This window comes from Typopeltis vanoorti, chromosome 22 (genome assembly GCF_054136105.1).
Source record: "Typopeltis vanoorti isolate ZY-2024b chromosome 22, IOZ_Tvanoo_1.0, whole genome shotgun sequence".
Lineage (NCBI taxonomy): Eukaryota > Metazoa > Arthropoda > Arachnida > Uropygi > Thelyphonidae > Typopeltis > Typopeltis vanoorti.
Window position 1 is genome coordinate 84281910 of NC_143570.1, and position 24605 is coordinate 84306514.

A 24605-nucleotide genomic window follows, 5' to 3' on the forward strand; every position below is an offset into this window, starting at 1 on the left:
AAATGAATAAAACAATAAAATACAACAATATTACTTACACAGCACATTATCTTGTAAAGAAGGGAGAGACAGCTGTTCTGAACGTGTTATAAAAAATTTTGGTTCAATTGAAGAACATTTATCTGCCAGTTGCTGGAACCCTTCCTATAAAAGCAAATATCCATTATATATTTTGTTAACTAAATTTAAAAAAAACTAAGTGACAAATATATAAACAGTTGCAATAGTTTCTTTAAACATATATAAGAAATGTTTAAGTTTAAAATCCATATTTATGGTAATCAAAAACATAAGTTGCCAAAGTATAATCTCGAGAGTAGCATTTCTCAAACTTTATGTGACTGGAGAACTGAATTCTCTCCATCCCCTCCCATATATTTTTTGCACAACATCATGTACATGCAGATATAATTTCCCATCTTCCCTTTCATGTTAGGCTTAAGTCTGTCATGGCCAAGTAACTTGGCTTCTTAAAAACAATTGAGGAGGGGTCCTATCTGCACTGTTTGCTATGACTGTAAATTGTATGTTCTTTTGGCTGGTTTGCCTATTTGGCAGGACGAGAAAACAAGAGTATCTGGGAGGTAAATCTACCATCTCTGTATGAGACCAGCTAACTCACATTCAGATGAAAAAGCCTTGATAAAGGTTCTTCGTGTCCTAGATGGTATTCAAATCCTAGTCTCTTCAACCAAAGGGTTTTGTTTATACTAGCTAAGCTACGGAGGCTTGAATGTAATTTCCTGTATTAAATAAGTAGATTTGTAATACTAGTAAAAAAATATGCTTCCAACAGTAGTTACACATTTCTGCTTTTAATCATTTTATTTATTTATTTTTTATCATTCATAGCAGAGTACTGGCAGAGCAAACTAACTTTTTGTTGAATGACATTATTGACTGTTGATTTTCTCTATCAGTCAACAGTTCATATGCCACATTTGAATTTTTATACTGCCTGAGTACTAGTCAATTTTTTGTTCCCAAGGACTGATAATAGGCCACAAATAACAGTTTGGAAATGCTACTCTACCTGTGAATAAACTGAATATTAAAAAACAAGAAGTATTAATTAACTATTATGGTAGTTAAAATATCTATAGGGGAGTTGTTGAGTCAGGTGACAAAGAAGAGCAAAAAGAGTCAAGATCAATTCCGTTATTATGGGTGACAGCAGTCAGCTCAAGCAGAGAGTTGTGAATGCAGAAATGGTTGTGCACAGTCCGTTGATTTTATAGCATGATTCTGATGGTTGAAAATATGCATTCTTACAAGATGGATTAGTGGAATGTGGTGCAAGATGTTTGGAAAAGTGCTGTTAATTGTTTGTATAAGTGAAACCTGCTGACAGAAGAGGATATCTCTTTTGGAAACAATGCTGGGGAAGGAGGAGTAGACAAGATAGAATGGGCAGTAGAGTATCCTAATGACTGCAGAGAAATTAAATTCAACCAGAGGAGAAATCTGCAATGGCAATGATATACAACCAATGTGTTCAAGGCTTTTACATTCCTTTGATTGTCTAGTGACTGAGTAATGAGAATTTTTGATTAAAAATAAATAAATCAGGAAAACATTCAGTTTAATAATCAAATGTATTTATAATAATGTCTGTTCTACAGCATATTTCCTATCATACAGTTTTCTTTTTCATCATCATCTTCCTTATACCCTCTTTTACCCTGCGGTGTCGAGGGTCCATTGATCATCGGACCTCACTCCGTTTTTACAGGATAAGGTGGTCAGCCTTATGCCCCGGTGTATCCTATGGCCTGTAGTGTTAAGTACTCAAGGCCAGTTTGCCTGCTTTGCGGGATGAAAAAAACCAGAGTTTTTCTTTTTCATTTTTACTTTAATTATCATACCTAATGGGCAATGCTGGTCATTATAAATCCCTATTTTGTCAATCATCATTGATTTTGTTGTAATGGAATAAGACCATTACAAAAATGGGATGAAATACTTTGTATTATTTTATATTTAAAGTGCAATAAAGTGCACTGGGGGTGCTTAAGGGTCAAAGTTGTATAACTAAGAGAAGACCTCCACATAGCCTTTAAAGGAATGCAGAGAACCAACTAGGGCTGCTTCTAACCTAATGTCCAATCCTCATCTTCTCGTGGTGCACCCTGTTGGGTATCTACCTGAATACTGAACGAACGAGGATGGGCTGGCAATTTGGGATTTAACAGACCAAATTCTATTCTTATTTGCTTAAACCAATATAAAATGATGGTACAACATGACAAAATTTCATGCTAGTTAGGGCGTCACCAGGTTAAACAATGCCCCGTTGTTTTCGCCAGGGAAACAGGGCGAACAGTGAAAAGTCAGCTACTGGAACAAATCTGAAAGCACACCCCCAACTCAACATCACCACAGTTAAAGATCGGTACTATCAACATAAGAAGCCTGAATGGCAAAGAAATGGAGCTAGTTGAGGAATTACATTAATTACCAGATCGATGTAACAGGGGTGACTCAAACAAAAAAGACAAAAACTGGTGAGATCTTTCTGAGCAATAAATACAAAATGTTATATTCAGGCAATGACAATCAAGGAAAAGAACGGGTTGCCATAGTATCATCATCATCAATTTCCTGACATGTACCCTCAAAGGGTGTACACGATATGATAGCACTACATGAAAAATTTACATTATTACTAACTTCCTATCTACAATTTTCCTCCAAATTAGTCTGTTAATTGTCAAGACTTCAACATTCTCAAATCTTATATTTCTATCGTCTAAGGCACTTTGTACCATATCAATCTACCTATATCTAGGTCTTCCTCTGGGTCATTTTCCTGCAAACCTTGCAAAGAACACCTGTTTTGCTAATCTTTTCTCGCCCATTCTGTTTAAGTGATCGTACCACCTGAGGTTAGCTCTGCTAACGCATTCCTGGATGCTCACAATGTCAAGTTCTTTCCCAATATCCTCGTTTTTAATATGATATTGATATTGATGCCATCTGTTCATGCCTCTAATCTTTCTGAGGACTCTCATAACTGCAGTCTCTAGTCTTTGGTCAAGTGTCTTACTTCTGATCCAGCTCTCAGATCAATAAGTTAAAACTGGTTTGAACACCATCTTGTATACCGCTAATTTAGTGTTCTAACTAATTTCTCTCTTATTCCACATGAATTTATTCAACTGACTTCCTACCATAAAAGTTTTGTTGATTCTGTTATCTATTTCCATATTTAATTTACCATCTTCACTAAAAATCATGCCTAAGTAGCTGAAATGTTTTACTTGTTCCACAGGTTCTCTGTTCACAATGCAGTTGACATTTTCAATGATTCTACCTATTTTCATTGTCTTTGTCTTTTCATTGCTGACCTTCATACCATATCTATTACAACAGTTATTCAATCTGGTCAGGAAATCTTGCAAACTTGTAGCGGATTTATTTAGAAGTATAACATCTTCCGCATAAAGCAAAGAGCTGACATAACATCTCCAATTTTGATATCATGTTTAATACCACTTTCCTTCATAATGTGATCCATATAGACAATGTACATCCTTGTCTCATACCAGATTTAGAATTAAACCATCTTCCTGTATTTCCTTCAATTCTAACTGCTGAATTACAACTCAAATAAAGACTAAGTATTGCTTGATATAATGCCCCATTGACACCATATAACTGTAGCGTATGGAATAGCTTCTCTCTTGGCACCTTGTCACATGCCTTTTCCAAATCGACAAAACTTAAATACTGATCTTTGTTATATTCGCATGATTTCTCCACTATTTGTCGTAAAGTGAAGATCTGATCCTGACAGCCTCTATTTGGCCTGAATCAGGCTTGTTTTTCACCAAGCTTTTCTTCCACAATTCTTCTCAACCGTTTCTCAAGTATACTGGCATAGATCTTACCAGGAACACTCAGTAAGGAAATACCTCTGTAATTCTCACTTTCAGTTTTATTTCCCTTTTTATATATGGGTACTATGAGAGCTCTACTCCAATCATCGGAAATTCATCCCTCTGTCCAGGCCTTTTGAACTATGCAGTGCAGCCACTGTAAGACTTTTATACCACCATACTTGAGCATTTCTGGTCAAATGTCATCTACTCCTGCAGCCGTTCCACATTTCAAGCTTTTGATGGCTTTTTCTACTTCAAATATGGATATGTATTCATGACTGTATGTCTCTTGAGTGTTTTATACCACTGTGCTAACACTGCATGTTTCATTTAGCAGTTTTTCAAAGTAATTACTCCATACTTCAAGGATATCTTTTTCTCCTGTTTTCATGTCACCTTTATCATCTCTAACTCCTTTTACAGCACTCTTTCCATTTCTAAGCTTCTTCAACATTATGTTGGAGGTTTAATGGATTTTTTTACAACACTCAGAATGAATTAAATTAGAATTTAATACTCCTATATTTCGTCCTAGTCACTAGGACATCTACGGGGATTACAAAAACAATTAATGTAACATGCACACAAAAACTTACAATACTAAGCCCAACCACGTGGGTGACACTAAAGTCCTATCTAGGTAGAGCGCCCTCTAAGGGCGGTAGTAGGTGGCCTGGAATGTAAGGTGGGACCTCTGGTGATGAGTGTTTCCCAAATCTTCGGAAGCTTAATGCAACCGTATTTGTTAAGATTTGGTTGGTTTCTGAGAGCTGCTGCTGCTTCTAAGAAAAGTCACTCTTTCTTGAATTTGCTGTGGTGGAGCATGGTGGTTTTCTTCCATGATACTCTGTGGGTGGTGTCCAAAACATGGTCAGCCAAGCCTGAATGGGCATAGTTGTGTTTAACGATGTACGACTTGTGTTCCTCCAGGCGGATGGATGCTGATCTGCCTGTCTGTCCAAAGTACGCAAGCTTACAGGAACAGGGTACTTTGTAAACTCCAGGCAGAGAGAGAGGGGGGAGCTGATCTTTCGTAGAACGGATAAGGGTAGCAAGTTTGCGGTAGGGCTTGTATGCTGTGTGTAGGTTATACTTTTTAAGTATCTTGGCTATTTTTTCCGAAGTGCCTCGGATGTAGAGTATGGTGATGGCATTTTTAAATTCTTATTGACGAGAGGGACGGGGAATGGGGGAAGAATTGATTATTTTTTTGATAACGTGTTAACTGTAGCCATTGGAGAGGAAAGTTCTGTGTATGTGGTTAAGCTCAGTAGTGAGGGCGGTTCCACTGGAACAAAGATTGTGGGCTCTCTTGGTAAGGGTTTTAATGATGCCATATTGTTGTGAGGGGTGGTGGTGGGAGAGTTTGTGAATGTATCTGCCTGTGTGTGTGGGTTTTCTGTATACAGTGAAGGAAAGTGTATCATTGGGCAGGCGCGTGACTAAGGTGTCTAGGAAGGGTAAACAATTGTTCTTTTCCTTTTCCATAGTAAACTGGATTCTTGGATGTAGGCTATTGAGATGACTGAGGAAGGAGTCTAACGTGTCTGGGCCATGAGGCCAAATGGAGAACACATCATCTACATATCTTAGCCAGATAGAAGGTTTGAGTGGGGCTGAGTCTATGGCTCGTTTTTCGAAATCTTCCATATAGAAATTGGCAAGGGGGGGTGAGTGGGGGGAACTGCGAGGGCGGCACGTGCCGCCCTCGTAGTCCCCCCCTCTCACCCCCCTTAATTCATTCTGAGTGTTGTAAAAAAATCCATTAAACCTCCAACATAATGTCCTCACAGCACTTAAGCCTCTACACAAGAAGCTTCTTCAACAACCTCCAGAATATTTTGCCACCTTCTTGATATTTATTTTCTATGTTCTTCCAAATATCTCCCATGACTTTTATTTAGCTAGTTTTACACAGTGTTTAGCTTTCTTATTCTCTAAGAGCACAAGCTGACTTATTTGCCAGGAACTTTTGATATGCTTTCTTCTTTTCCTTCACTGCCTCTTTAACTTCCTGTGTCCACCATTGAGTTATAATTTTTCTATCCTTGCAGGACAACTTCACCACATGCCTCTCTAGCTGAATCAATCAGGATTTTATTCAAGGCTTGCCATTGAATCTCCAAGGTTTGATTCCTGTTCTCAAACTCTTTCAATTTTTCTTCAATAAGCTTAGTATATGTTAGTCTACAGTTCACATCTGAGAGCTGCTCAACTTTTATTCGCTTTAAAACTTTCTTACATGTTATTCTTTTCAATATAAAATTCAGTTTTATCCTGCTCAAAACTAAATAGTGATAACTTCCAATTTCAAATCCTCTGTACACTCTTGTATCCTGCACCAAGGAGAAAACATCACTATCAACAATAACATAGTCAATTTATATAACATATATAACATAGAGACTTTTCTTATTTCTTGCCTCTTGTATCCATGTGAATTTGTGCAAATTTTTATGTTGGAACATGGAGTTAATAATAACCAGTCCATGTCCTGAGCAGAAATCCAACAGGTATTTGCCATTATTATTAGCTTTGCTCTTTTCTCCAAATTTTCCGAAAATATTTTTTGTATGTCTGACAATCATTTCCTACTCTGCTATTTAGATCCCCAACAAGGACCAACTTTTCCTTTTTCATTGTGTCAGCTGCTTTTTCTAAAGCATCAAAAAATTCTTCCACTTCTACCTTAGTAGAATCTACTGTGGGACCATAAGCACAAATAAGTCTCAAATGTACAATTCCCCATTCTGATATTTGCCCACATCACTCTACTTGAGACTGCTTACCATTCAAGAAGATTAGCCTCATATTTTGTGTTGAATACTATGACTACTCCTTCTTTCCCTTGATTGTCACTGCCTGAATATAACATTTTCTATTTATTGCTCAGAAAGATCTCACCAGTTTTTGTCTTTTTTGTTTCAATCACCCCTATTACATCGATCTGGTACTTATCTAATTCCTCAGCTAGCTCCATTTCTTTACCATTCAGGCTTCTTATGTTGATAGTACCGATCTTTAACTCTGATGAGCTGAGGTGTGCTTTCAGATTTGTTCCAGTAGCTGAATTTTCGCTGTTCACCCTGGTTTCCTGGCGAAAACAACCGGACGACGACCCAGTCAGCATGAAATTTTGTCATGTTGTACCATCATTTTGTATATTGGTTTAAGCCAATAAGAATATAATTTTTTTCGGCTAAATACCAAATTGCCAGCCCATCCTCGTTTGTTCAGTATCCAATTAGATACCCAACAGGGTGCACCACGAGAAGGTGAGGATTGGACATTAGGTCAGAAGCCCTGGTCAGTTCTCTTCATTCCTTTAAAGGCTACATGGAGGTCTCCTCTCAGTAATACAGCGTTGACCTTTAAGCACCCCGTACCATAGTATTCAACACTAAATACGAGGCTAATCTTCATGAATGGCAGGCAGTCTCAAGTAGAGTGATGTGGGCAAATATCAAAATGGGGAACTCAACAATGAGACTTATTTGTGCCTATGTTCCCACAAAAGGCTCTACTAAAATAGAAGTGGAGGAATTTTTTGAGGTTCTAGAGAAAGCTACTGACACAACGAAAAAGGAAAAGTTGGTCCTTGTTGGGGATCTAAATAGCAGAGTAGGAAGTGATTGTCAGACATACAAAAATATTTTGGGATAATTTTGAGATAAGAGCAAAACTAATAATAATCGCAAATGCCTGTTGGATTTCTGCTCAAGACATGGACTGGTTATTACTAACACCATGTTCCAACATAAAAATGTGCACAAATTCACATGGAGAGAAGAGGCAAGGAATAAGAAAAGTCTCATTGACTATGTTATTGTTGATAGTGATGTTTTCTTCCTGGTGCAGGACACCAGAGCGTACAGAGGATTTGAAATTGGAAGTGATCACTATTTAGTCTTGAGCAGAATAAAATTGAATTTCATATTGAAAAGAATAACATGTAAGAAAGTTTTAAAGCAAATAAAAGTTGAACAGCTTTCAGATGTGAACTGTAGACTAAAATACACAAAGATTATTGAAAAGAAATGAAAGAGGTTGAGAACAGGAAACAAACCTTGGAGATTTAGTGCCAAGCCTTGAAGAAAACCTTGATTGATTCAGCCAGAGAGGCATGTGGCGAGGTTGTCTGCAAGGATAGAAAAATCAGAACTCCATGGTGGACACAGGAAGTTAAAGAGGCAGTGAAGGAAAAGAAAAAAGCATATTAAAATTTCCTGGAAATAAGTCAGCTTGTGCTCTTAGAGAATACAGAGACAAATGTAAGAAACCTAAACACTGTGTAAAATTAGCTAAACAAAAGTCATGGGAAGACTTTGGCAAGAACACAGAAAATAAATATCAAGAAGGTGGCAAGATATTTTGGAGGTTGGAAGAAGCTTAGAAATGGAGGACAGAGTGCTGTAAAAGGAATTAGAGATGATAAAGGTGACATGAAAACATGAGAAAAAGATATCCTTGAAGTATGAAGTAATTACTTCGAAAAATTGCTAAATGAAACAAGCAGTGATAAAAAACTCAAAACAGGCATACAGTCAGGAATACATATCCATACTTGAAGTAGAAAAAAACTATCACTTGAAATGTGGAAAGGCAGCAGGAGTAGATGATATTCGACCAGAAATGCTGAAGTATGGTGGTATAAAAGTCATACAGTGGCTGCACTGCATAGTTCAGATGGCCTGGACAGAGGGACGAATTCCTGATGATTGGAGTACAGCTCTAATAGTCCCTATACATAAAAAGGGAAATAAAACTGAATGTAAGAATTACAGAGGCATTTCCGTACTGAGTGTTCTGGGCAAGATTTATGCCAGTATACTTGAGAAACGGTTGAGAATAATTGTGGAAGAAAAGCTTGCTGAAGAACAAGCTGGATTCAGGCCAAATAGAGGCTGTCAGGATCAGATCTTCACTTTACGACAAATAGTGGAGAAATCATGGAAATATAACAAAGATCTGTATTTACGTTTTGTCGATTTGGAAAAGGCATATGACAAGGTGCCAAGAGAGAAGCTATTCCATACGCTACAGTTATATGGTGTCAATGAGGCATTATGAAGGAAAGTGGTATTAAACATGATATCAGAACTGGAGATGTTAATGTCAGCTCTTTGCTTTATGCGGAAGATGTTATACTTCTAAATAAATCCGCTACAAGTTTGCAAGATTCCCTGACTAAACTGAATAACTGTTGTAATAGATATGGTATGAAGGTCAGCAATAAAAAGATAAAGACAATGAAAATAGGTAGAATCATTGAAAATGTCAACTGCATTGTGAACATAGAACCTGTGGAACAAGTAAAACGTTTCGGCTACTTAGGCATGATTTTTAGTGAAGATGGTAAATTAAATATGGAAATAGACAACAGAATCAACAAAGCTGGTATGGTAGGAAGTCAATTGAATAAATTCATATGGAATAAGAGAGTTCAGAAGATGTCAGAAAAAGGTTAGGAATGGCTAAAACAACAGTCAGAGACCTGTCTAAAATCTGGAAGGATGGATCTATCTCCATGGGAACAAAGTTGAGTATTTTAGATGCAGTTGTTTTTCCAACAGCGACTTATAGATGTGAGACTTGGAACCTAAAGAAGTCAGATAAGAAACAGATATCTCCTTTTGAGATGTGGTGTTACAGAAGGCTGTTGAGGATATCATATACTGAAAGGCGTACAAATGAATGGGTGTTAGAAAAGATTAGTAGAACTTTAAGGCTCCTTAAGGATATTGACAGAAGAAAGTTAAAATATTTTGGACACATAGAAAGGATGGAAGGAGGACTTCTCAGATGCTAGAGTGGGTAAGGTAAAGTTCCTGGAAAAGAGGCAGGTGTAGACCATCAATGGGATGGATCGATGGCATGTGTGGAGTGACTGATCTTCAGAAAGTTGAGGCTGCCAGAAAAGCAAACAACAGGACTACATGGCGAGGCCTGGTGCGGAACATCATCGAGCATCGGAGTGACCATACGGCATCTGTAGATGCCCAATGAACATAGAGAGAGGAATAAGAGAGAAATTAGTTGGAACACTAAATTAGCTGTATAGAAGATGGTGTTCAAACCAGTTTTAACTTATGGATCTGAGAGCCTGGTCAGAAGTAAAACACTTGACCAAAGACTAGAGAACGCACAGATGAGAGTCCTGAGAAAGATTAGAGGCATGAACTGATGGCATCAATGGCAATATCATATTAAAAATGAGGATATTATGAAAGAATTTGAGCATCCAGGAATGCATTAGCAGAGCTAATCTCAGGTGGTATGCACTTAAACAGAATGGGTGAGGATAAACAAGTGTTCTTTGCCAGGTTGGCAGGAAAATGACCCAGACGAAAACCATGACATAGGTGGATTGATACGGTATAAAGTGCCTTAGACAATAGAAATATAAGATATGATAATGTTGAGGCTTGACAAGTAACAGACTGATTTGGAGGAAAATTGTAGATAGGAAGTTAGTAATGATGTACAGGATATGCAGTACTATCATATCCTGTACACCCCTTGAGGATATAAGTCAGGAATGTGATGATCAAGTGCACTGGAAAGTAACAAACTAAAATTGTGGCATGGTAAAAAATGCACAGCAGTAATTGACGTATTAGATTATTTTCTATTTTCCCCAAACCTATAATTTCTTTATACTAATTCTAAATATGTTAACATTGTGTTTTTCAATTGTTATGTCAACTTCTGCCACATCATATGACATTGCTGGCAAGGTCTCTCTCTCTGACAATGTTTTAGAGCCAGTCTAAATTCACTACACCCACTAATTTAGTTCATGTGTACAGACCTAAGGGTTTTTTCTAATATTTTTTAGCATCAGCATTTGTAAATGGCACAGAAGAAATGCCTTTTTTTTCCATAACAGAATGATTCAAGACATTGGTGTTAGAATTAAAAATGTTGAAATGATCATGTATCCATAACAAATAATAATGTATCACTGATAACTTTAATTGGTCATGGCTCAGGTTATTTTAAATGAAACATTTTTCAAACCAAATTATTGCTAGTATTCTCACTCAAAGAGTTTTGTGCTCATGTATACCTTTTTCAAATCAGTAGACATCAAAATGGAAACAATTCAAGCTAAATCCAGCCAATGATAAATATCAAGTAATGATATAATCAATTTAAAGAGGATGTCAATGTTCAGAAATATAAATCAATAGGATGCCCAAGAAATTCTCAGAAACTGTTGATCACATGCATAAATTATTTTCAAAGTTTGAAACGGTCAACTACCACTGCCAGTTCAGCATGATTCAGTCCACTATTCACAAGGTAATTAAAAAAAAAAAAATTGCAGCACAAGTGGTAGAAGTTGCAGATTCTAAACAAGATTGAGAGACATGAATGTTTTGAATTTAGTACATAGAATTACATATGAAAAGATGGAAGAAGAGACTTTCTTTAACTTTCTTTAGAGTTCTTTTTAGATAACAAAATATTCCACATTTCAAGGAATGAGAACAGGCACAATCATCATATCTGGTTCTAGTTTGCCCATTAAGTATCTAGCTCCTGGAAGCAGCCTCAAAAATTGAACATTTAGAATGTACTTAGAGAATTGCAAGGCCTGTTTTTCTTAGCAGGTACAATAAATAGCACTGTTTTTGTGGATATGTTAGAAAATTATTCTCTTTTAAACTCCAAGAGATATCCTGATATAATTTTCTAGTCAGACAGTACAACAATGACATTTCGGAAACATTACATAATAAAATTTGGATTAGAAAAATACCAATTTCTTGGCCATAAAAGGCAAAATGTTGCTTACAAAACATTGGAATGCATGCTAACAGTCTAGTTACAAGCCAGACGAAGGGATGCCACATCACGCACCACAATTTTTTTTTTATCCAAACTGCCATTCACAATATTTGTTACTGCTATAGCGCAATCTCTCGATTAGTGCACATATGTTCTTTAAAACAGCCGCATTAATCGAAAGCGCACTAATCAAATATAATAACCTATTGGAAAAAGTATAATTCGTTCCTCAGTTTTCTTTTTTGACCCTTAATCTCTTTTATAAAAGAATTAGGGTATGTCTCAGGGTCAGTTAAAGGAAAACCATGAAGCTGAAAGACAATAAAACATATTCAGAATATACATTTATTATTCTACTTAACAAAGAATTGAGCTAACGTAGTTTGGCGGGCATTTTGTTTCCTTTTTTCATACAACCGACGATACACCCTACTGCCTCTTCTACTCTTCTGCAAATTTACTGCTTCTCTCTTCATCAGGGTCAGCCTCTAAGCATTGCTGCTTAAAAACTTCAATCGTACGAAAAATATTTTCAAATTGTTTCTGTGAAATTTCTTTTGGCTGACTATCAGTGGTTAAATTTTCTTCATATTCTTCAGGATCTTCCCACTGTGCATCTAAATTTAGGAGGTTGGAATCACTCAATTCTTCAGAATGAGATTTAATTAACTCTTGGACGTTATCATTGAAGGGGAGAAAGAAATGAAGGACATATGAATTGGTCGCCAACACCCGAAATCACTTGCTTTATAGATAAAATGTCCCAACTGTTATACAAGCAAAATAGTTATCACTTTAAAACTACAATGATCATAAAAGATAAGTTAATTTTCCGATTTGTAATAATAAACAACTCATCCCTATTGATTACCCTATTATCGGAATGGATTCTCCTATTTGTGACATGCACAGAAGTGTCGAAGGGTCTCAAATCTGTGGGCATACCATAGCAGACGACAAATTTTGGCAGAATGAAATGGCAGTAAAAATTTGGAACATAGTATACATAGTGTACATGGAAGTAGTGTAGTATGCCATTAAAAATAACTTAGTAAAATGTTTTAAATCGGTAACTAAATTATTTCATTCTGGTGAGTGAATTTTTTAAAGTAGTTAGCCATAAAAATGTATAGATAGAAAATTTTTGAAATCTGTAACATTTATTTTTAAGATGTATATAGGCGCACTAATCGAATTTGGGTATTGAAAAAAAATGTCGCACTAATCGGGGGCGCATTAATCGAGGGATTACTGTATCTATTTTCAATAAATATTTGCACATAAAATGCTGGCACTATTTTATGGATCTTTTTTTCATTCAACAATAATGTGAATACAGCAACCCCTCGATTAATGTGTTTTCAATTAGTGCATCATTTTTTCTATATCCAAATGCAATTAATGTGACTCTAAAATTTGATTAGTGTTGCCTATATACCATCTTGAAAATAAATATTACAGAGTTTAAAAATTTTCTATCTATACAGTTATTTATGCCTAGCTATTTTAAAAAATCACTCAACAGGATGAAATAATTTGGTTACCAATTTAAAACAGTTTTAGAAAGTTATTTTTAATGATAAATAGTACTACACTATTTCCATGTACACTATGTTCCAAATTTACGGACAAATTTATATAGTCTACTAATTACATAGCTTTTTGCTGACCATATCTCAATGCCTCCTTTGTAATCGTTTCCCTAACTTTCTTATTTTAAAGTATTGTCCCAACCTTTAATCATAAGTATCAGTGAGCAAAAAAGTGGAAGTGTGAAAAAGATTCGAAAAGTAATCTCATTGGAAAAAAAAAACTTGAAATAATAAAGAAAAATGAACAAGGTGAGTCCACAGCAAAGGAAGGCAAAGAACACAAAAATGGGTGAATTAACTATAAGAGCAATTTTAAGCAAAGCTGCTGAACACAAAGAGAAAGGTAAGGCTGCTTCAAGTTCATCATGCATACAGACCACTCGAAATCAAAGTATTATAATGAGTGAATTAGAGAGATTTCTTTCTACATCGATCGATGATTGTAAGCAAAAACGGATACTGCTAAGAACTGACCTATTAAATCAAAAGCATTAAGTCTTTTTGCAATCCTGAAAGAAATGGCTATCAAGGATGGAAAAGAAGAATTCCACAAGTGCTGTGTGGTTTGAGCATTTCAAAATGAGAAACAATGTTCGAATCACAGGCAAAGTTGCAAGTGCAGATAAAGAAATGACTGCAAATTATCGTCAGTTGTATGAAAAAAAGAAACATAATGCCTGCCAAACTATGTTAGCTCAATTCTTTTTTAAGAAGCAGAATAATAAATTTGCATTCTAAATATGTTTTATTGTCTTTCAGCTTCATGATTTTCCTTTAACTAGTCCCTGAAAATATCCTAATTCTTTTATAAAAGAGATTAAGGGTCAAAAAAGAAAACTGAGGAACAAATTATACATTTTTCCATAGGTTATTATATTTGATTAGTGTATTTTCAATTAATATGCCCATTTTAAAGAACACATTAGGTGCATTAATCAAGGGATTGCTGTATATTCATTAATTATATTACAATACATACTTGGATTGCTTTGATTTATGGCTGCTGCAACTTATGCCATGTATTATGTCAATAAATTGTGTTACTCGATCTCTTCTTCACCAGTGACCATTCTTAGTACTGTGGATGCTATTCGCAATTCAAATCACAATCTAGTGATTTCATCTCCTACTGAGTAACACTCATACAGCCATTCCCATTCATACTGTCTGGCATTATAAGAATTCAAAATGGAATGATCTTTCTAACTTCTGTGCTTCATTTCCTTGGTTGAAATATTGTTTTCGGTCTTCTGATCCACATATTTGCACTGAATATATTACTAAAGCAATTCTTATTGGTAGAGAAACATTTCTCCAACATTCCACTTTAAAACTCTTGTCCCTTATCTAAGCCTTAGTCCTCCAAGAAGTGTGCTAAAGTTGTACAAGGGAATAATTACACCTATTACAACTGGCTTTCATCAAAAATCTCAATCTTCCTTTTCTGTTTATTATTATTATTACCACAGTAGCCTCCACTGAGTCAGTAGACTCATTATGGGAAGCCCACTCAACCAGCAACGTGTCTATTAATACAGAACCTTGAAATCATTTACACTCCCTGTATTCACCATGTCATCTGGCAATGCATTACACTTACTCAACAACTCCCAAGGATGACCTCTTGTTCTTCCCATTTTACCTTATCATCCACTCCTTTTATAATTCTTTCTGTATTAATCTTGTAAAATTCCTTAGCGAAATTATAAATTATATATTCCTTGTAAAATTATCTGGGCGAGCACCAAACCAATGGCAGACAGGCATAATAATACCAGTCTTCAAGAATGGAGACCAGAAGGATTGAAGTAACTATCGTCGTGGCATCTCTCTGCTCAGCCTGCCTGGGAAAGTGTATGCTAGGTGCTTGGAAAGACTGTGCAGGAGCATAGTTGAATCAAAGTTCCAGGAAGAACAATGTGACTTTCATCCTGGTAGAAGCACAACTGACCAAATCTTCACTTTAAGGCAAGTCTTTGAGAAATCTTGGGAATATGCCAAGAATGTCTACACGTTTTGTGGACTTGGAGAAGGCATATGACCAGGTTTCTCGGGATAAGCTTTGGCAAGTAGTACAGGAGTATGGAGTGGATGGCCAACTATTAGCTGCCATCAAGTTCCTGTATGAATGCCCAGTTTTGTGTCAGGGTAAACAGCACAAAGTCTGAACATTTCACAGTCTCCGTTGGCTCTGCCAAGGGAGACTGTGAAAGGTCACCCCTCCTTTTCATAATATTTATGGACTGGACTGATAGGCACAGCCAAGGCAGTGAGTGTGTCAGAATTGGAAGATGTAGCATTGGAGACGTCTGCTTTTTGCAGATGACCTAGTTCTGCTTAGCTCTTCCACATATGACCTCCAGTGGAGCCTGGATAGGTTTGTAGCTGTTTGTGCAGATGCCAGAATGAAGATCAATGTGGCCAAAACTGAAACATTTGTGATCTCAAGACAACCATCCCAGTGCACTCTACATGTAAGTGGAGTCCCAATGAGGCAGGTGGAGAATTTTAAATACCTTGGGTTCATATTCACGAATGATGGAAAATGGGACGTAGACGTAGATACTTGAATTGGCTTAGCAAGCTGAATATTGCGGGAGCTTGGCCTTTCGGTAGTATTGAAGAGGGAGTTAAGCCAGAAGGCAAAGCTGGCTGTCTTCAATACAGTCTATGTCCCCATCTTCACCTACAGTCATTACTCAACTCTCGTGACCATAGGTGAAGATGGGGACATAGACTGTATTGAAGACAGCCAGCTTTTGCTTTCTGGCTTAACTCCCTCTTCAATACTACCGAACTTGGCAAACAGAGGCTCCCTCAGCAGGCCCTCTTTGCCAAGCCAGAGGGTGGGAGGCCACGTGGAAGGCCAAGGACTCGCTGGATAGATTTTATCCAAAACCTTGGGTGGACACGTTTGGGAATCCCACCTGAACACCTGAGCTTAGTGGCAGAGGATCGTGCCCATTGGAAGTTCCTCTTGCAGCTGTTGCCCCCACAACCCAATTAGGAAAGGTGGGCCTTGAAGATGTATGTATGTATGTAATTTCTTAGCCAACTTGATAGTCTCTATCATATCTCCTCTTTTCCTTATATCTACCAAACTTGGTAATCTAAATTCCCTCAACTACCAACACTCCAGAGCCCTGATAACATTGGTCATTCATCTTTGGGTCCTCTTTAGTGTTTTCACATCACGATGAAAACTAGGTAACCAAATTTGAACAAAATTGCAAATATAACTCTGAATATAACCACAGCATCAAAACGAATAGTGGCATTTGGAAATAAGAGACACATTTTGCCTCTTCACAAAGTCTTGATATGACCACACAAAACTACTGTGCTCAGACTTGGGCTCCTGCATTCCAATGGAATAAAGAAACCATGGAAAGGCTGCACAGAAGAGTTACAAAGATATCAGGATTATGGAATTTAGATTACGAGAACAGCTTGAGAAAATGTGGACTGCAGACTGATAAATGGGAGAAAGATGGGTGATTATGATACAGATTATGTAAATTTCTAGAAGAGATTTATGGGATACTGGTTGAAAATTTTCATTATATGAAAATTTGTGGAGAGAGGAGAACAGGACATCCGTGGAAGTTAAGTTTGCATGCAGTTAAATGAATGAGAGCTAGAGTTTTTGATGACAGAGAACTGAGTGAGTGGAACAGTCCGCTTGTTAAAGTGGTGAGTGCATCCAGTGGGAATGAGTTTAAGAGAAGGTATGACTGTTTGAATGATGTATGCCTCACCAACCCTCGATAAGTCCTGGACCTGTCCCTGGAGGTCTTTGATGATGATGATATATATATATATACAGGGTGTTCGGGATAAATTTGACAGTTTCGTAAGGAAAAAGAAAATCTTCTTTGTATCTATTAAATTTAATGAATTGACAAAAAAACATTACAGGCAGAGTTAATTACAATACTATCAACAAGATTTACTCAAAATAACCACCATTAGCATCGATCACAGCTTCAATTCTGCTTCGGAACCTCGAACAAGCTGATGCTACAGTCTCCCTGGGAAGGGCCGCAAAAACTGTTTTAATTTTATCCATTAACTGGGCTTTTGTATTACTGGAAGTGCGATTGGTGTCTTTTTCAACTGCGCCCCATACAAAATAATCCATGGGGTTAAGGTCTGGGGAGTTTGGAGGCCAAACATTTGGACTGGTGAAGTCGTAGAAATTTTCAGACAACCATTTTTGACTTTTCCCAGAGGTGTGGCAAGGGGCCGAATCCTGCTGCCATACATACGGCCTAACATTGGCTACCCTTGTTATCCAGGGCTTGACTACAGTTAGCAACTCCACGAACAAAGCCCGAATTCCAATGCCAGGGTTCTTCAACACCTGTTCCTGCAGATTTCCGAGGAATTCTGCTGTACGAACGCAATCAGATCGTCTGCTAGGGATCTTTCTTCTTGCTACATCCTCGTAGTCACCATTGCAAGTCTCTAGTTCATGCCTGATTGTTTTTACTGTATTCAGGGAGCATTGGGCAGCAGTCGTAATATCCTTATTTTGATGGCGGGCACGAATCATCATGATACAAGTTATTCTCTTCCATGATTCAGGTGGGTTCCAGCTATCCATCCTTTCTGACATCTTGTATATGAATGAAGAAGGGTCCAAACTTTTAAATGAAGAGAAGTGTGTGTTAATACATGTAACTTACGGAAAAATATAATTAATTATAAATATGTCAAATTTATCCCGAACACCCTGTATATATATATACAAACAAAACACTGACTAACAATCTTCTAAATCCACAAAAGCCTTTTATTCCCCAAATGGAGTGGGCAAGATCATTTTAGTCCTATCCAACTTCTTTTTGGAATGCAATGGGAATGGAACTTCGAATGTAATGGAAATATAGCAAAGATCTCTATTTAAGTTTTGTAAATCTGGAAAAGGCATATGACAAGGTGATAAGAGAAAAGCTATTCAAAACACTACAGTTGTATATTGTCAATGGGGCATTGTGTCAAGAAATACTTAGTCTTTAATTGAGTTGTATGTCAGCAGTTAGAATTGAAGGAAGTACAGGAAGATGGTTTAATGTTAAATCTGGTATCAGACAAGGATGTACTTTATCCCCTCTGTTATTCATTATCTATATGGATCACATGATGAAGGAAAGTGGTATTAATCCTGATATCAAAATTGGAGATGTTAATCTCAGCTCTTTGCTTTATGCAGTTGATTTATACTTCTAAATAAATCTGCTACAAGTTTGCAAGATTCCCTGATTAAATTGAATAACTGTTGTAATAGATATGGTATGAAGGTCAGTAATAACAAGACAAAGACAATGAAAACAGGCAGCAGCAATGAAAATATCAATTGCATTGTGAATGGAGAACCTATAGAACGAGAAAAACATTTCAGCTAACATTTTATTTTAGGCATGATTTTCAGTAAAGATGGTAAATTAAATATGGAAATAGATAACTGAATCAACAAAGATGGTATGGTAGGAAGTCACCTGAGTAAATTTATATGGAATAAGAGAGAAATTAGTCGGAACACTAAATTAGCTGTATACAAGACAGTGTTCAAACCAATTTTAACTTATAGATATCTGAAAGCTAGGTTAGAAGTAAAACACTTGACCAAAGACTAGAGATCGCAGATATGAAAGTTCTGAGAAAGATTAAGTGCATGAACAGATGGCATCAATGTCAATATCATATAAAAATGAGGATATTAGAAAAGAACTTGACATCGTTAGCATCCAGGAATTTGTTATCAGAGCTAATCTCAGGTGATATGGAAACTTAACAGAATGGGAGAGGAAAGAATAGCAAAACAAGTATTCTCTGCCAGGTTGACAGAAAAAAGACCCGGAGGAAGACCTAGATATAGTATCAGTCCACCTATATCTAGGTTGACTTATGTCAGCATTTAGAATTACACCTATATCTAGGTGGACTTTACTGATACAGTAAAAAGTGGTTTAGAAGATAAGAATATAAGATCTGATAATGTTGGAGTCTTGACAGGTAACAGATTGATTTGGAAGAAAATTGTAGATAGGAAGTTAGTAATGATGTAAATTTTTCATTTAGTACTATGATATCCTGTACATGTCAGGAATTTGATGATGAACTTCTTTTTGAGAGTGATCAACAGTCTCAGTTTCCAATCTTAGCAAATCAGACATAGCCGACCCAAGAATATCACCAATTTTACCCCCCATCTGAGGAAAAGAATATGGTAAACAAGCACTACCATCTCATGGTCCCTAACCCAAATGCAATATATTGTTATCTGAAATAGTGCAAAATCTAGCCAATTTTCATGAATTGTGAGATTAAAAGTCCAAATTTCTGGATGAAAAAATCCTGCTTGCCTGTGAGATTGACAAACTCAAGAAATGGTCAAAGAAAAGCTGCTCTAGTGAGTGACTAGAATCAGAATTATAATGTGCTTCTTTAACACGTTCGCTGCCACGCTACTTCGGCATAGTCTGTTCCCGCACGCCGAGCAATTTCACTTCTTCAAGGTCAGTACGGTAATCTCGTTGCCAGAGGTAAGCGTCATACGAGTATACTCGTAGTTGGCTTGTGCAGAGCATATACCATCTATGAGAATACACAGTTTTGATGCTAGCTCCACAAGCCAAGCATTTTCACTTCTTCAAGATCAGTACAGTAATCTCATTGCCGGCAGTAAGCGTCATACGAGTATACTCGTAGCTGGCTTGTGTGGCAGGTTTACCAACTACGAGTATACTCGTAGTTGGTAAACCTGCTACATCGAAAAATACATAAAAATTCGAAAAATACATAAAAATCGAAATAACTCTGGAGTTATTTCTTCATAAAGTAATTTTAAAGTCATATGGATACAGCAATTACAACTGTATGTCAATACATACCCTAAATATAAGTTCATCCTCGACTTTTGCGCTATAAAGCAGTTTTAATTTTCCAGGGCAAATCTGGTCCACTTTTGCTGATACGATGTCATAATAATGTTTTACTATTGACACCATAGGATTAATGCCCACACCTCCTCCAACAAGAATCATATCAGAGGTCCAATTTGCTGATCCAGGAGATGGATTATAATGAAAATCCCCACCTACACGAACACTTACCACATCTCCTACTTTGCACTGAAAAGAGAAAATTTATTTAAAAAAAGTATTAAATTTTCATTTTATACTGTTGGATTCTGATAATATAGAGATTAAAGTAATTATTTGGTTCAGAATCCAACATGATCTTCCATCACATAAGCTAAACTTGTAATTATTTAATGTAAATAACTTATTTTATAATTTAATATTCATATAACTACCTTAACACCATGTTCTAAGATAAAAATGTGCACAAATTCACATGGAGAGAAGAGGCAAGGAATAAGAAAAGTCTCATTGACTATGTTATTGTTTATAGTGTTGTTTTCTCCCTGGTGCAGGACACCAGAGTGTACAGAGGATTTGAAATTGGAAGTGATCACTATTTAGTCTTGAGCAGGATAAAATTGAATTTCATATTGAAAAGAATAACATGTAAGAAAGTTTTAAAGCGAATAAAAGTTGAGCAGCTCTCCGATGTGAACTGTAGACTAAAATACACAAAGATTATTCAAAAGAAAATGAAAGAGTTTGAGAACAGGAATCAAACCCTGGAGATTCAGTGGCAAACTCTGAAGAAAACATTGATTGATTCTGCCAGAGAGGCATGTGGTGAGGTTGTGTGCAAGGATAAAAAAATCAGAACTCCCTGGTGGACACAGGAAATTAAAGAGGCAGTGAAGGAAAAGAAGAAAGCATATCAAAAGTTCTGGCAAATAAGTCAGCTTTTACTCTTACAGAATACAGAGACAAATATAAGAAAGCTAAACAGTGTGTAAAACTAGCTAAACAAAAGTCATGGGAGGACTTTGGCAAGAACATAGAAAATAAGTATCAAGAAGGTGGCAAAATATTCTGGAGATTGTTGAAGAAGCTTAGGAATGGAGGAAATAGTGCTGTAAAAGGAGTTAGAGATGATAAAGGTGACATGAAAATGGGAGAAAAAGATATCCTAGAAGTATGGAATAATTACTTTGAAAAAATGCTAAATGAAACAAGCAGTGATGATAGCACAGTGGTAAAAAACATTGACCAGGCATGCAGTCAGGAATACATATCCATACTTGAAGTAGAAAAAGCCATCAAAGGCTTGAAATGTGGAAAGGCAGCAGGAGTAGATGATATTCGACCAGAAATGCTGAAGTATGGTGGTATAAGAGTCTTACAGTGGTTGCACTGCATAGTTCAGAAATCCTGGACAGAGGGACGAATTCCCAATGATTGGAGTAGAGCTCTCATAGTGCCCATATATAAAAAGGGAAATAAAACTGAATGTGAGAATTACAGAGGTATTTCCCTACTGAGTGTTCCTGGGAAGATCTATGCAAGTATACTTGAGAAACGGTTGAGAAGAATTGTGGAAGAAAAGCTTGGTGAAGAACAAGCTGGATTCAGGCCAAACAGAGGCTGTCAGGATCAGATCTTCACTTTACGACAAATAGTTGAGAAAGCATGGGAATAAAACAAAGATCTGTATTTAAGCTTTGTCGATTTGGAAAAGGCATATGATAAGGTGCCAAGAGAGAAGCTATTCAATACGCTACAGTTATATGGTGTCAATGGGGCATTATATCAAGCAATACTTAGTCTTTATTTGAGTTGTAAGTCAGCAGTTAGAATTGAAGGAAGTACAGGAAGATGGTTTAATGTTAAATCTGGTGTGAGACAAGGATGTTCATTATCCCCTCTGTTATTCATTATCTATATGGATCACATTATGAAGGAAAGTGGTATTAAACCTGATATCAGAATTGGAGATGTTAATGTCCCTCTTTGCTTTATGCGGATGATGTTATACTTCTAAATAAATCCGCTACACTGCAAGATTCTCTGACTAAATTGAATAGCTGTTGTAAAGATAAGCAATAAAGGTCAGCAATAAAAAGACAAAGACAATGAAAATAAGCAGAATCATTGAAAATGTCAACTGTGTTTTGAATGGAGAACCTGTGGAACAAGTAAAACATTTCAGCTACTTAGACACGATTTTTAATGAAGATGGTAAATTAAATATGGAAATAGACAACAGAATCAACAAAGCTGGTATGGTAGAAAGTCAATTGAATAAATTCATATGGAATAAGAGAGAAATTAGTCGGAACACTAAATTAGCTGTATACAAGACAGTGCTCAAACCAGTTTTAACTTATGGATCTGAGACCTGGGTCAGAAGTAAAACATTTGACCAAAGACTAGAGACCGCAGATATGAGATTCCTGAGAAAGATTATAGGCGTGAACAGATGGCATCAATGGCAATATCATATTAAAAATGAGGATATTAGGAAAGAACTTGACATTGTCAGCATCCAGGAATGCATTAGCAGAGCTAATCTCAGGTGGTATGGTCACTTAAATAGAATGGGAGAGGAAAGATTAGCAAAACAAGTGTTCTCTGCCAGGTTGGCAGGAAAACGACCCAGAGAAAGACCAATATATAGGTGGATTGATACGGTACAAAGTGTCTTAGACGATAAAAATATAAGATCTGATAATGTTGGAGTCTTGACAAGTAGCAGACTGATTTGGAGGAAAATTGTAGATAGGAAGTTAGTAATGATGTAATTTTTTCATGTAATATCCTGTCATATCCTGTACACCCCTTGAGGGTACATGGCAGGAATTTGATGATGATGATAACTACCTTAATTTTGTTTAATATTTAATTATTTAATCAAGATATATGTATTAATAATGAAAAGACTGTATTAAATATTAAATATTATTAAGCTATTTTAATTATTACTATGTTAATATTATAAGAACTTGTATTTGATAATTTAACTGAGCATTATTTGAAATGTAAATATTCTCTATTTATTCCTGTTTGTAAAGTTTAACGTTATGTAATAGCTCAATTTATTATATTTTGTTTTGTTGTCATGGAAACGTATGTAAGTGAGCGAGCATGTTTTGGAACACCATGTGAGGTTTATTGAAAAGAGTTTTAGAAAGAAATCACGAGAAGAATTGAGGCGGGAAGAATGGATATAAAAAGGGATGAACGCTGAAAATATGCGGAGATTAGATAGATTAAGAGAGAAAGGAGAGGATTGGCATTAGGTTGGAATTGGAGCATTCAGGAATCACAATGCGATAATAGCGAGTCGGCAAGTCACTCAAGCAGTCACTCACTAAATAAAGTCTACTAGTCGAGAGGCGGTTAGCTAATAAATTGTAGAATAACAATTATAACTACGGAAAACAGCTGAGTGACTACTAACCTAGACTAGCAATACTTGAGTTGAGATTTAATTTCAGGGCCGACCCTTCAAGGACACATGGAAACTTGAAGCATAGCACAAAGTAACTAGAGAATAATTAGAGGCAACAAAGTTGAGTTTAATGATAGCAATGTTAAAAATTATGGTACCTAAAGAATTAAATTGATGTCGAAGGAGTAGGCAACTGTGCATATTAAACTTCAAGTTAATTATTATTGTGTGTTATTGTGTGTTACCTTAGTACAAGAGTTGTTAGTAGAACACTGAATTAGTTAAGTGATGTCAAATGTAGCGCAAGCAGTTTGATCTATGCAAGAACGTTTGATTGTGTGTATTGTGACAGTTAATTAATCCAGTTATTTCTAAGAAGATTTTTTTTTAAACGAGTGCCGTTAATTGATTAAAGTGTATACAGTTACAAAAAGTGTTCGCATATAAATATATGAAGAAGGAAAATTGTCGGTAAGAATATTCCAGCCATTAATATTCCTATGCAGAGATATGAGTGTGTTTCTTTCTAGAATATCCCTATACTAACAGTAACTGTTGCGGAGGTTAGCTGAAGCGTAGATTTAAAAGTGTAAGCTTGTGAAAAAGTATTGCCACCAATAAATTGTATTTGAAACTAAAAAAAAACTATGAGATGTTAATGTGAATGATCACTAAGGAATTTTATGATATTAAGCTTTATTAAGTATTAAGTGAACTGTGTGAAGACTGTATTAGAGATAACAGATTTACCATTGTCTGAATTTGTATGACAGTATTATCAGAAAGGCTTAAGTGTTTATAATAACTTATTTAGTATTTTGATCTTAAGTGTATAATTTGCAATTATAAAATTAAATGTTTGTTTTTGTTAATCAAAAGTTGTATTTTGTCTGAATCTCTTTTACTGCACCATTCATAAAATATTCGAACCAAAGTGAGTGAATTAAGTTAGTTAAATATACTTGGCCAGTATATATATTAATAACATATTAAGGAGAAATAGTTGAGGGTTGATTTTTCTTCA

General features: G+C 36.2%; 1 protein-coding gene across 3 annotated transcripts in view; it reads right to left on the minus strand.

The window, feature by feature from the left end:
* The window catches only part of LOC150094528 (oxidoreductase NAD-binding domain-containing protein 1-like), a 106753-nt gene that overhangs the window by 17501 nt on the left and 64647 nt on the right, over window positions 1-24605 (minus strand). For all 3 annotated transcript variants that reach the window (XM_090412144.1, XM_090412145.1, XM_090412146.1), the window contains exons 5-6: window positions 20164-20403; window positions 39-144 (exon numbers count right to left, since the gene is read on the minus strand). In XM_090412144.1, the coding sequence (XP_090268270.1) occupies window positions 39-144; window positions 20164-20403 (346 nt within the window). The remainder of the gene's footprint in view (window positions 1-38; window positions 145-20163; window positions 20404-24605) is intronic.